The sequence below is a fragment of the Anolis sagrei genome, chromosome 3 (assembly GCF_037176765.1).
Source record: "Anolis sagrei isolate rAnoSag1 chromosome 3, rAnoSag1.mat, whole genome shotgun sequence".
Taxonomy (NCBI): Eukaryota; Metazoa; Chordata; class Lepidosauria; order Squamata; family Dactyloidae; genus Anolis; species Anolis sagrei.
In genome coordinates this window covers 33,770,261-33,785,249 of record NC_090023.1, presented here as the reverse complement: position 1 = coordinate 33,785,249, position 14,989 = coordinate 33,770,261, and the positions used below count along the sequence as shown (strand labels likewise).

The following is a 14,989-nucleotide window of genomic DNA, read 5'->3' as shown; positions in this document are numbered from 1 at the left end:
ATACATTAAATTAAACTGATGAAATTAAAAGTGCCCAGGCTGGTGTTTATCCAATCAAGATAAATTTTAAGGTTTAACTACATTATGTGTGATTTCCTTTTGTTTGTCCTCAATTTCCCACCACTTATCTTCAGTGGCTGGCCCTGGTCTCCACTTATTTTTATAACACAACAAAGCTTAAACATTGTGTTTTCGCAGTGTAAATGTACAGTCACACTGGTTGCACTACACCGTTTTATTGAAGAGCAACATAAACCACCTGTGGACCCTGTTAGAATCCCAATTACGCAAAAGGGAATGTATGTACAGTAGATGTGTGTAAAAATCCAATAGGATGCCAGCCCATATATAATATGTATTTGGAGGAAATGAGAAGGAGATTTCTGTATTCAAATCACAACACACATAAAACAAAGTCCTTACTTTGTTTAACTTGCCATTGATTGTTCTTTCTAGTCTCCAAATTATTCTTGCTTAGGATTTCACTCCCATTCCACTGACAGATGTAAGCAGATGGAGAACTCTGTCTTCTCCTATTGGCACATCAAGAGGGTGTGAGAAATCCAGGCAGGCTGTATTTAATTGGAAACTCTAGGGACGTAAAGAGAACCATTAATCCTTTTGTTTTATTGGCACAATCTGTTTCAAAATATTGGACAGACCCCAGAAGATATGTCATCATCTCTCTAGCTTGAAATATGGACCGATAAATCAGCAAGCTGGAATTTGGACACTGACTCCATTAAAATATAATCCTGAGTCTTCAAGGAGGGCTTGTCTTTTAACATTGACATTAGAACTATATACAATTTGGGTGAAATCAGTTATCTGATAAAGTTGAACAATTAGTGTGGTCTATAGCAGAACCTTTAAATGTTGCTTTTCTTGACCACAACCATCCAAAAATTAGCATCATTTTTCCCAGAGGAGCTTTAGAGGAAAAAGTAATGCATTATTCGGAGCTCTGCAAACTTTGGTATTCTTGAAAAAAGGTTATTCTACTTTGGCTTCACAGAACTGAGGTTGAAGAAGTGTCAAAGGTGCTATATCTTGACAGAGACCGATTGCCTTGTGAGGCACATCTCACTTTCAGCAACTGTGTTTTCAAAAAGTTTGGGGTTTCAAAAAGATAGATCACTTTTTGTGCAGAAATAACAGTAGGAGGAAAGAACACTCTTGCTTTCCTGCTTATTTCAGTTCTCCTAAAATAATTACATTTCTCCAAACATGGGTTTGATTTACTTGTAAGAGTTAGACGTGGAATTACAGTGGAGGATTTTAAACCATGATTGTTACTGTATGTTAGTGATTCTCAACCTTTTTTTGACGAGGGACCACTTTGACCAGGGACCGCTCTCCAACATTTGTACGAAAAGGGTTATGAATCAGTTTTTGGTCAACTTTAGATTCAGTTTGGTTATTTGGGGTGCTGATTCAGAAAACTGCATTGGATAGACCACATCAGCTCTAGTTTCTGATACAGAATATTTGTCATCCAGTAGTCACCATCTGCTTATCCACAAAAAACTGTATTTAATAAGCCTCAGCACTATAAGAAAGTTTCGTGAAACCAGTTGCCCTCATTGTAATGCTTTAGTAATGGTGAGATAGCAGACCATATTTTAGTTCTTGCAGATCACTAGTGGTCCATGGACTACAGATTGGGAACCACAGCTGTATATACTCATGTATAACTCTAAATTTGTAATCAAACCATATCTTATCTCTTATCAAGAAGGGAATCACCTTCTTCTCTGATTGGAGTGGCAAAAAGTCAAGAGCTTAATCCATCCTGAGAGAACCTTTAAAAAGCACCAACTTCCTCTACTGTCTCTGTTGCCACAGAGAAGTATTTTTTAATCCTGGGCAGGAAAATGGCAGCAATGGTCAGAGACAGATGGCTCCCTAAGACAGCCCTGAAACTTTCCCTTCTCCATGAAATGACGTTTGACTTATCTATAGGTCACATCAAAATTCATAATCTTTGGTCCCAAAATGTGCCTTTGACTTATACATGAGGTTGACCTATTTAGGAATATATACAGTAGGCCTCACTCAAATCTAAGCACATTTGTCCATGTTTATTGGTGCCTTTTAAATGGAGAAATTTCTAGTCCAGTTGTACTTCATTGATTGTTTCACTTTATTTTTTATATTAGGGTTTTTCATAAAGTCCATCAAACTATCACATGGGTCAGAGTTTGTAAAAATATGAGATATGAAATTCCATTACATTATTGGGGTTACCTATCTGTTATTCCTTTAGCCCAACTGCTAAATAAGCTGGGTGGCAGGAGAAAATAGATTTCTGTACCAGTACCATGTATGCTAATTAGTGTTGCAAAATTTCCTTGTTGATTTTGCTTTACAGGTGCTGCTTAAGGTCCATCCATACAAATGGACAAAAAGTAAAATATTATAGAGCCAACAAACTTGATTAATGAGATTCTAATCTTTAGATCTCCCTTTATTTGTAGACGACTGAACACGCTGAATAAGTGCGCCTCAATGAAACTCGATGTGAACTTCCAAAGGAAAAAGGCAAGTAAACCTGGATTTAGAAATGTTTGCACTTTGTGTGAGCTGGAGCTTTTAATTATCTCCTGAAATTATAGCTAGAATTGATCTCATTTTAACCTCTGAACTTCAAATTGCTTACAAAGATTAGTTGCGACTCATTGTATATTCAGCAGTGTTTTATGGTGCCTGCTTTAATGTAGGTGGTACAGGTGTTTGATGTCATATTGTTAGAGAAATGGAGGAAAGGACTGGTAAAAGTCATTGTCTTGGATCAATTGGCAAGTGAAAGTTGACTCAAGAATCCCAGTGTATATTCTGCTCATGTAGTGTAATATCATTGTGTTCTGGAGAAATATGTGACTTGAGATGGAGGCCAAATACACAGATTACGGCTATCATAGTCCTGTGACTCCTGTCTTTCACCTTTAGCCCAATAAAAATGTCAGATGTTTGAATGCTGTTGCATAAATACAGATCACAGAGAGACTCAATATTAAGACAACCATTCCCAGAAGACTTTTTGAATGGCAAAGGCTTACATATTGCCTGTTAAACATGGCATTACTCTTAAGTACCTTGTCTTACAATATTGTCTATTTCTGTGTGGCTATAGGGCGTGTTTCCCTGCTAGCAAAAAAAACAACAAAAAAAAACAAAGTATTTTTCATTTGTATCTGCTGACTTACGAAAATGAAGCTTGTCGTGTTTACAGCCTCCTTGTGTAACACAGGCATTATTGTAGGCTTAAGGGTTTTTAGGAAGGAATGCAGAAAATGTCATTTGATATGGAACATTTTGTAACAGCGCCAACAACATTTTATTTACAAGGAACGCCTGTCCCAAGGGCACTTTCTAATCAGTATAAACATATAGTGCAAACCATCGCTCTTAGAAAAAAATGTGTGTATCTGGTTCCTTCTCTGTAAGTTATTTATTTTCACTGGGTCTACAGAAACCATAGCCAACTGAGTAGGAAAAATGGCATCTTCTCATGTGAGCATCCAACATGCTTTCTTTATAAGTGGTTAATCCTGGCTCAATTTTCTTTGGGGAGGGCATACCCCTTCCCTTCCCCCCCCCCCCCCAACTCATCTCAAGTAGTGATATGATTAATATCTCAGAGCTGCTCTCCTAAGTGGCTGGAGGCACTTACATATAATGAAGAAATTCTGTTTCATACAGTGATGTTCCACATTTGAGTTTGTGTCATAAGACATATCTCCTGACTCATCAAATAATTTGCAAGTATCAATTCAGATACTCCTCCTCGGGCAAACTTAGTTTGAGATACTTGTAACTATTTTTGTTTATTTCGGATGGGCTGCCTTAGGTGCTCTTCATTTGTGAAAGATAGAAATGATGATTCTGAAATTTCTGCTGCTACAATGGGCTGCCATATTATGTCTTGTCAACTACAATTTGATCTTTATGGTCATGTTAAACTACCTTATATACTCGAGTATAAGCCCACCCAAATATAAGCTGAGGCACCTAATTTTACCACACAAAACTGGGAAAACGTATTGATTCAAGTATAAACTGAGGGTGGGAAATGCAGCAGATTCTGGTAAGTTTCAAAATAAAAATAGATACCAATAAAATTACATCAATTGAGGCTTTAGTAGGTCAAATGTTTTTGAATATTTACATAAAACCGTAATTTAAGATAAGACTGTCCAACTCAGATTAAATCATTATTCTAACCTTCAGTGTAAATGTGCAATGTATCCTACCAATCAGGCATGTAGCCGGGGGGGGGGGGGGGTAGAGGGGCTTCAGCCCCCCCCCCCCCAAAATTCTCATAGTGGTTCGCAAAGAGGCCTTACTGGTGCATTAAACATAACTGTTATGTTTATTCATATCATGATCTGATCACCATACTCAATATATCCCATATGCATGGGGGTATTGGGGTAATGATACAAAAGGTTTGCTAGGGTAGACCCTCTTTCACTCAGACTCAGCCCCCCCCAAACTCACCCCCCCCGAACCCCGCCCCCCGAAAAAAACTCAGCCCCCCTCCCCAAATCGAAATCCTGGCTACGGGCCTGCTACCAATAGTCACCATAGTGTATTTTGACTATACATTTTGGGGGAAATGCTGTGTGTCTATGAATAAGAAAAAGTGGGAAAGACTGATGCTGAGATAGGAGAAGAGGAAGGTGTGTGCTGCACTAAAAGAGGAGAAGAGGATGGAGAGCTGGGTTGCTGTACGGAGAGGTGAGGGTCCTGGCAGGAAGGTGTGGGGCTGAAAGAAACCCTTCTTTCAGCCCCATGCCGTCCCACTAGGACCCTCACCCAAATATAAGCCAAGGGGGGCTTTTTCAGCCTAAAAAGGGGCTGAAAAACTAGGCTTGTACTCAAATATATACAGTACTTCTATAGGATTGAAATTGGCTGGCTCTGGGATTTGTGCTTTTTATCAGTTGATCGATGCAGACCAAGATTTTCTGCCATTCTCAATATTGCAGTCTACTTATCAGTTATTATATCAGTGTGGCAATATTTACAATTGCAATACGTTGGGAAGGTCTCTGTATGGACCATTAGCTCTGAGCCTCTCAGCAAACCCTGCTGTGTTGAAAGCATTAATTATATCCTCAGGGAAACTGACAAGATATTAGGTTTGTATTGAAAGCATTACATTTGATGTAAATAAAGTTAAAATTGAGTGGAATAAAGAGTTAGATGTCCTGTTCCCATTTAACAGTAGAAAAACCCTCAAGCATCAACATCTAAATTTTCTTTAGAAGGAAAAATATGTTGGCTCCAACAACAATTGGCATTTCAGGTATATTGGATGCCATTGTGCCTTTTAGAAAGACATTTTCTACTCCAATGGAAGGTTGTCATGTTTTACTGAAATGTTCTCATGTGGCATATGAAATGTGTTCAGTGGTTACTCTTTCTGGCTAGAAGTATTACAACACAATTTGGTATTTTGAAAAAAAACTTTGACATTTGTAAATACATATGTTCTTTAAATTTTTATTCTTGTGATTTGAAATCCACATGATGATGATATATACTTCAATAGTTCTTAAAAGACCTACTCTCCAAGGGCCCCTTCTACACTGCCATATAAAATCCAGATTATCTGATTTGAACTGGATTATAAGCAACTCACCGATACCCACCGGATACAATAAGGATAATTACACAAATTTTAATGAAAGTAAATGTCATATATATACATTGTAATGTCTCGAATAAAACATTTAAAACCGGAATCTAAAATGTTCAGCGTACAACACTGAACTCTGCCTCATTTGACTATGTGTTCTTGATAAGGCCTAGAAATTTAAGCCCTCTAATTTTGGTTAGAATACAATGTGATAAAGAATATTTTTCAATACCTTTGAGCTGTGGTTCTCAACCCAGCTAGTTTACTAGCTTTTAGGATTTCTGAGAGTTGAAGGCCAAAACATCTGGGAACCCACAGGTTGAGAAACACTGCCTTAGTGAAACATCCGTAAAATAAGCTTTCTAAAGAATGAAAGGTGCCGATTTAAGAAGGCATTTTGGGAGAGAAGGTAGTTAATGTGACATCAGTGGCAAGGTTTATCGTTTCTTCTACATAATCAAATTGTTAACTCCAGACAAGCTTCAGACAGTCTCCCCTTGGCGAAGAATGTGAGGATCTTCACCTAGAATTCTCAAGTAAAAGTCCAGATCTTGCTAGACTGCAAACCCAAGCATACATCACCATTAGCTATGTTGGTTATGGCTCTGCAACTTGCAGTCCAACAACATCTGGAGGGTCCCATGAGTCCCATTCCTGCCATATATTAATTTGTAGTGGGGAAGTGTCCATAAACTGTTCTGCTAGATACAGCTGCAATTGGAGCAAGTCTCTTCAGCACCTGTGGGATCATAGCCTTAGTGAGAGAGAAATGTGGAGAAGCCCATTAAAATAGAACCACATTTATATATTCTCCTGGCATTCACATACACCCAAAAAGAACTATGTTTTCAAGTCACCTTTTACTTTTCTTTTAATCAGCAATAACTAGCTAAGCATAGGAAATTATCTTTGAGTGTTCACCAAGACTGGTGATATGTGCTGGTTTGTTACAGTGTTTAATGTTGCTTTTTGATGGTTTTTGATGCTATCTGAATTTTATGAAACATTATGGCATGGGTTTTCACCATGTGTCTGATCACCTTGTCCTCTCCACATTTTATCCACCAATGCACTTCCTATCACATTTTGTTACCTCACAATGCCAACTGGACATTTTAAAATTATTATTTAAAACTAAATGGTTAAAGTGATTCACAGCTTTAACAAAAGAAAGTCCAGTTTATTCTGTGTTTTAGAGAAGATTTCCCCTTCCATCTGTCCTGCTCCCAAGAAGATTGGTTTGGAGATCTTCCAGATGCTTTCCTGTTGGCTTCTCCATCACTAAGCCGAGCAATCAAGGCTTTGGTTTGGAACCCCAAGCAAAGGGAATTGCAGAAGTGGATTGAGGGAAGATGTAGATGGTTCTGCATATCTGTTCTCTACTTTTTAAAGTATTTTTAAAAGACTAAAACATTTTAGGAACATTGCAGAGAAACAAAAAGAGACAAGAAATGTATCTGGAATTATGAGTGGGCAAGGGCAGAATTTAAACTAGTTATTTCAGAAATTTCCTTTTGAATAGGCATTTAAAGTCAGGAAAGACTGTTTTAAAGCGTAAAGCATCTTCTGATTAGCAAAAATATTGTTTGTATTGGAGAGAAAGGCAATGAAAGCAATAGGTAACATCACATCTCACAGTTTGACCCATTTGAGTTAGCTTTGGATTCTTCTTATTCTCCTATTGGAGTTTATTGGAGCTCTGTGAGTTGTCTACAATTACATCTGGATTAGGATTACCACTTTACCACTTACATGTATGACATCCAGTTTGTGTGTGTGTGTGTGTGTGTGTGTGTGTGTGTGTGTGTGTGTGTGTGTGTTTTGGCTAATGTCATGCTGTCATAAGTTTCCAAGCAACATTTGGCTGTTCTAATTTTTAGAGTTAGAACTAACTGGAACATTATATTAAATTCCTACTAATGTACATGTGGAAACATCAAGTAACTTGACCTCATGTGATAGTGTCATTATTATGTATCATAGTAACATTTTTACTATGATACATAATGGTGGTTTCAACCGTTATATTTTATTTTCCCCAGTGCTTATTTAGTAACTGCCCATGAGCCTTTGTCTTGTGAACCACCCAGGCAAGAGAGAATACATTGTACATGAGTCTATCTGAATGAACTAATGTTGAAGGATATTGACTTTGTGGTGAATCATCGCTATTATTTCTGCACTATGGAGTCTGCATTGGAATTCTTAAGTGAGGAAAGAAAAGCTGTATTTCTCTATAGTATTGAAATACGAATATGACTAACCTAGGTGTTTAACTTTTAACTGTATCACTAGGAAAGAATGCACATTCCATTTATTTCTCCAGAGTTATATAAGTCTATATCTATCATTTTTTTTCAGAGTGAAGACTCTGATGAAGAAGATCTTTGTGCCATTAGTAACAAATGGACTTTCCAAAGGACAAGCCGAAGATGGTCTCGGGTAGAAGACATTGACACCTTAATTCATCAGTCAGGCAAACATGGCTCCTCGGGAGACACTAAAATGAAGATCACCACTAGCAGTGAAAGCGTGCTTACCGATCTGAGTGAACCTGAGGTATCATCTATTCACAGTGAGAGCAGTGGTGGAAGTGACCACCGGAATCCATCTGTAGTCAGTAGCTTTCTCAGGGAGACATTGGATGGATCAGGACAATACTGTGTAGAAAATGCTCACGACTCTTGCTCAGCTGGCAATACTCCTTCCCAGCTTTCAGAAGACTCTTCAAACCTCAGGAATGAGAAACCAATGCGAACCAAAGCTAAAACTTTTCTAAAGCGTATGGAGACACTTAAAAACAAGAGTGCCCATGGAAAATTAAAAGGCACCGGGAGGACTAGTGGCTTAATAATAAGCAGACCTATTCTTCAGCATGAGCCAAATTTGCAATGTTTGCAGATAAGGAATGGAGATCTCCAAAATGTAGGGACCCAAGACACAGCCAAACAAGGATCTCCTTGCTCTGCTAAATCTAGCAGTGAGAGCAGCCAATCAGAAATGAGCAGTAGTGGCATAAGCACTCCTTCCTTAAAGGAGCGCAAGTATCATGAAGCAAATAAACGAGGTGGGATGTACCTGGAGGATCTGGATGTTCTTGCAGGAGCAGCACTCCGGCAAGTGATGGATCAAAACCATAGAAATGAATTTCATTCCCAAGAGAACCTAGTGGTTCATATTCCTAAAGATCACAAACCCGGAACGTTTCCTAAGGCTCTATCAATTGAAAGCCTGTCTCCTACAGACAATAGCAATGGTGTAAGCTGGAGGACTGGTGGTGTTTCATTAAACAACAAGACAGGTTCAACACCCAAAGAAGCCAGTCCTCTTGCTTCCTGCCCAAAGGAGAGTCGGATTAGCATTTATGACAATGTTCCAGGTTCTCACTTGTATGCCAGCACTGGAGACCTTCTAGACTTGGAACGAGAAAACTTTTTTCCTCATCTGGATGACATTTTGCAGCAGGTCAATGGGCTTCAAGAATCTGTAGATGATTGGTCGAAAAATATATTACCAGAATTGAAAAACAATGTTTTATCAGTTGGTGATTGTAGCTCTTCGTCATTCCAGTCACCAGCTAAGATTTCATTAGATTTTGAACAGAACTCTGTAAGTGAGGGCCGGACAACGCCTAGTGATATGGATAGAGATGGAACATCTCTCAATGAGTCAGAAGTTCCTGGTGTCAGGGAAAGAAGAGACTCTGGTGTTGGAGCATCCCTTACCAGGCCAAACAGGTTTGTAGCATTCCTATTATTTTACAATCCATGTGCAATAGAAATATGTAAGTTTGTGCCTCTCTTGCAAAGACTGAATATCTCTCATCCAAAATGTTTGGGAGCAGAAGTGCTTCATGTTTTCAATTTTTTTTTTCAGACTCAAGTCTAAACATGAAATTAATTTATGTTTCATATACACTTTATATATATACATATAGCCTAATACACAATATTTATAATACTTTCGTACATAAAATAAAGTTTGTGTACACTGAACCACGGGAAACCAAATATTTCGCAATCTCAGCCAGCCCACTATTCTGTTACCTTACAGAATTCCCTGAGGCACATGGTAATTCAACATTGGTATTAATTCCCAGTTTAAGAATTAATTCTTAATTGTTCAATATTGCCAAAGAATATTCAATTTAAAACTTCCCTACTTGTGTGTGTGTGTGGAAGTAATAGTGTTAACGGTAGCATAGGCACATAGCTTGGAAGTACAATTATTTGGAGCGTAATACCTGGTAAACTGGGAGATTTAGCTCTGAGTAGGCAGCATTTTACTAGAAATAAACTTCTTTGAATATAAAGTGTTTCATTTTCACAAAGTATTTGAAGGGTTATTTTAGAAGTAATAGACCTTCCACCATCTGCAAGAAGAATTTGTGTTATAGTAAAGCAGGATTGTGCATTGTACATCCTGAGAACAATTACACAATTTCTTAGGCATGCATAGTTGCCCTGAAAGTGAATAGGAATTACTAGGGCATGAATGTTATGGAGTATTAGATGTCTGCATGTCTGAGGAATAGTTGCAACATTCCTCAGATATGTAGACATCTTGCATAAATACCTATTATGTTACTGAAACATTGGCAGCACTTTGTGGAATCCTTATGGGTTTATGATGGTATGAGAAGCAGAAAAAAGAAACCTTGTCAACTTGTTGAGATGCTTTATAAACATCAAACCTGTCACCATCATTGAGCTTCTTCTTTGACTGTATTTTATTTTGTTTATCTAAAGGAGATTACGTTGGCATAGTTTCCAGAGGTCTCATCAAATGTGCCATCCCATAGGATCACTCCAAATCAGTAGTCAGTCAGCTGCTCAGTTAAATCTACTACAAAAATTTTCCCTGCTTCGTCTTACTGCCATCATGGAAAAGTATTCCATGTCAAACAAGCATGGCTGGACATGGTGAGTACCGCAGAAGCTAAAACATCTTCATACTTAGCATTCTCGATCTAAAGTTATAAGACACGAACACTCTGTTCATTGTAAAGGCAAGACAACTTATTCTATCAGCATGAAAATTGGCATGGAGATTTTAAAAAGAGAGACTATAATACAGCCGTCATTCAGGAAACCATGATGAAGAATTGCTATGTCACAACAGTTTGTGAATATTCATGTATCCATGTATTTGTTCACTCAAAATATATCCTTCAGGCAATTGAAATTACTTTAAATCAAGTATATTCTCTTCAAGACTTCATCTTGTCTGACAAAAATTTCTCACATGTTTCTAGTTGTAAGTTTTATACAGAATAGTATACTAATTTGCAGAGATCCAATTTTTGTATTATAAAATATACTACATATTTAATTGAATTTTGCTATTGGAACTACTTAGGTTTTTGCAAGGATAATGAAGTGGTTGTGTCTGCCTTCCAATACGGTTAGAAAATATGGGATGTGAGGGGAGCATAGAACATTAGGTAAAAAGAAATCAGGAACAACAAAAGGTTGAACTAAAATCTTATTGTGGAGATGTCTGTGCCTGAAGATGAATCTCCTTGGAACATGAACAAAGTAGTTGATGAGAGTACTATGAAACCATACAAGTCTGTTATCCAGCTGAAAACATTTTGAGCAGCCGGTGTTTGTGGAATCCAAAATTGATTCTCTGCAGTACAGATTAGGAATCTTTTCTTGCTGTTAATGGTGTCATTGTCTTCTTCCACATAGAACTTCTCTTTTGCATCATCATCTTCTTTGTTGTGTGGAAGTGGAGGGTTAAATTCAATTCCTAGTCCAAACTAGGGTAGATCATTTGAACCAATTATTGAATAATAAATCAATGCTAATGTAATCCCATTGAATCAATAGGAGCTAGCAATCAAAACTGGTTTTCAACTGCCTACATTGGAGCCAGAACATTTTAAAAATATAATGTATTATTCATTTTTATTATTTACTAGCTTGGGAACATGGCAGTGCCCAGGTTTTTAGGAAAAGGCATCATTTGTTTTAGGGTGTTAGGTAATATCACATTGGTATTTTGTAGCTCTATTTCTTAGAAAACAACCAGTATTTCCTGGTGTTTTTAATGAATGTTCCCATTAAAAATGCATATGGATGTGGGTGAATTGCAATTCCAAAAATCACGGGCCTATACCCCCAAACCTTGGCTGTATGCACAGTTCACCATGTTGAGTCTGTGTGCCAAGTTTGGTTCAGATCTAACCTCAGTTGTGTTCAGTGCTCTCTTGATGCAAATGAACTACAACTCCCATATGCCAAGGGCAATCATCCCCAACCCCCACATGTATGCACAGTTTGCCATATTGGGTCTGTGTTCCAAGGTCCGTCATTCGTGGGGGTTCCAGTGATCTCTGGAACTGAGTGAAGTATTGCAAACCCCATCATCCATGGCAAATTTGGTCCAGATACATAGTTGGTTGGGTTCACAGTGCTCTCTGGATGTAGATGAACTACCACTCTTATAAATCATGGTGAATTCTCCCGAAACCTCTTGTTCAGTTGCTGATCGATTCCTGTATTTGCTGTGTGCCATAGGAAAGGGAAGAAAAGGGTTAAGGGACAGGCAGTGGCGAAGTCTTGCAAATTCCACACCCATTGAGAGAGAAAGGAACCCTGGGATGTCCATTTTAAAGGAAAAATAGAACATCTAGGGTGAAATTGTCCCCAAACGAAAGCTTCTCTTGGGTGGTGGGCAGTATAGTGTTTGGGGAGGACATTGGCAGGGTTGGGAGACATGTTCATAGAGCCCACTATAACCTGAAATGTCCTTGGAGGAAGTGCTTTTGATGGTTTTTTAGCACTGGGGGGTTAAAGCTGTTTGTGGAGGTGAGAGGCTGTCCATGTAAGTGGATACTTCCACCACATACACACATACATATATTCACTTTTATTATGTGTATAGATTATTTTCTTTATTTATTGTTCATCATCTCCTATCAAGCACAGGCTCCAGAGGTGGTGTACAATGCATTAAATAGGAAAAATAATTTTAACAAAACAAAAACAGTTTTGAAAACACATATGCAGTTACAGTAATGCAAAGACCAATCTAGGTTTTAGGACCCAAGGACCACACAGTTTGGGTTACCCATAGAAGCTAAAAAAGGAATAAAGCAGGCTGAATGTCCTTTGTGAAAGAGCTTTACAGCTCAAATGCTGCTATAGGGGCCATGTTAGCCTCCAGGAGACTTTGGAGGAATACATCAACTCCCACAAATAAAATGACCCAAACATCTCTAGGAGAAATAGGGATATTTTCACCATATTCACAAAAGCTTTCCCTGGGCTTGCATTGGTTCAAGTGGTGCATATCAAGATGGAAATGCATCTGTTCCTCTTAATGGACATTTTGAAGCACTCCAGGACAAAAAAAATGCACTTATTTATCTTTAGGGGTCCAGGAGGTCTCCAAATGTGGTGGAAATTGTATCTACTCCAAGCAGAGTGTATTTGAAACCATTCTGCAACATGTTTTTAACCCTCTAACAAAAAATTACCTATGAAAGCAATATTTTAACAATTATTGTTTTGTTTTTTTAAGAAAACATAGTATCACTCATATCTATTTTTGAAAAAACATTGTTCCCTTATTACCTTTTTCATGTCAGGAGTGACTTGAGAAACTGTCAGTTGCTTCTGGTGTAAGAGAATTGGCTGTCTGCAAGGACGTTACCCAAGGACACCGGATGTTTTGACGTTTTACCATCCTTGTGGGAGGCTTCTCTCATGTCCCTGCATGGGGAGCTGGAGCTGACAGAGGGAGCTCATCTGCACTCTCCCCAGATTTGAACCTCCAACCTGTCAGGCTTCAGTCCTGCCAGCACAAGGGTTTAACCCATTGCACCACCGGGGGCTCCTACTCCTTATTATCTAAAAATTATGTATTCAGGGTAGTGTCATTATTTATAGCACATTATTCTCTATATGTACAGTATGGCTCAAGAATGTTCCTGAACTTCCATAGTGATCACTATTGAAATAAACAATGTGCAGCAGAAGCCTATCATAGGGTCATTCTGGAAAACCTAGGAAAGGCCAGTGAAAACATTTTTATATGAAAAGTGAAATAGTGGATACTACTCCTGCAGATACTGGGATCATGCTGTTTTATGCTTCAAGAGATATAATCACTTTATTAAACAATTTGGTCATGGAATTTTGGGTTTTCAATTTTCAAATCATGTTGTTTTGGATTATACAACACAGGCAGGGTTTCAGAATACACAGAATTCATCCTTGGTATCAGTTATAACATTACGCACTCTGCTAAGTACTTTATGGCATTAGCTTACATCTAAGTAGCCCATGTGAGAGTCTTAAGGATTATTACCCTCATTCCGCAGCCAAAGGCAATCAAAGCAAAGCTGTAACAGTCACACAGCAGGAAGTGTAATTCAGGAAGTCTGACTACAACACCACCAGGGGATACTCTGCCTGCAGTAGTAATAAAAGTAATAATTACACAAATAAAGTGGAAGAAATGCAGGCGAAATGTTAAGCAAACCTTCCTTGAATAAATGCAATGGCTTTGTAAAGACTAGAGAACTGTGTTAGATATTGCACTTGGAACAAATGCACTGTACTGCGTACAAAGAGGGCAACCCATCTAGCTAAATAAAAAAGGATGAGAATGGAGGGAAATAAAGAAGTGTACAATGGAGGATAATGTGGAGGTTGGCCTTGGCTTAACCTCGTACTAGTTACCTGAGTATTACCTGTAACATCAATTAGCTAGGAAGGCTGACTGGTGGCTGTTGCTGTCATCCAGAGAGATTCCTTCTCCCTCACAAGTCCACCACCTTCCCCAGTTTCAATCTTCTTGATCTATACCTACTGTTGGTCAAAGATATTGAGGATTACTGATATACTACACTCTCCATTACCTAGCATTCTCACTGTCCAAGCTGGTCTGTTTGAGAAACCCAACAAATGAAATGTCCCAATAAATGTTGTGGTGGAAAGCTAGTGCTAATATACATTCCAGACACTGGAAGATGAGAGAGGGATTAGGTTTGGGATCTTCTGCATGTTAAGAATCTGCTCTCCTACTGAACCAGTGCTGGGAAGTATTAGTTTTAAAGCTAACTTACCATATTGATGTTAATGTTGTCCATTCTTTTACTAAAAGATGTCAAAATAATTTGCTACAATATTGCTAATATTTTACATTACATTAATGTTGCTTTTTCATTATTTGGGGGGCAAATAAGCACTTAGTAAATTAACAATCATTTTAAGTTCCACTTATTCAACTGTTTTTATGACCAGAAAGTAGGTTTAGGTTACAGTGGGGAATCTGAGCTGTTAGACTCAAAATTAACCCTCGGTTGGGGTGACTCCACCATAAATATAGCAG

At 38.2% G+C, this 14,989-nt stretch overlaps 1 protein-coding gene across 4 annotated transcripts in view; it reads left to right on the top strand.

Annotated features, from left to right (window-relative positions):
* The window catches only part of STARD13 (StAR related lipid transfer domain containing 13), a 228,441-nt gene that overhangs the window by 187,925 nt on the left and 25,527 nt on the right, over positions 1-14,989 (top strand). For all 4 annotated transcript variants that reach the window (XM_067466597.1, XM_060770838.2, XM_060770837.2 and 1 more), the window contains 3 exons: positions 2,478-2,541; positions 8,006-9,381; positions 10,393-10,566. In XM_067466597.1, coding sequence (XP_067322698.1) covers positions 2,478-2,541; positions 8,006-9,381; positions 10,393-10,566 — 1,614 coding nt within the window. The remainder of the gene's footprint in view (positions 1-2,477; positions 2,542-8,005; positions 9,382-10,392; positions 10,567-14,989) is intronic.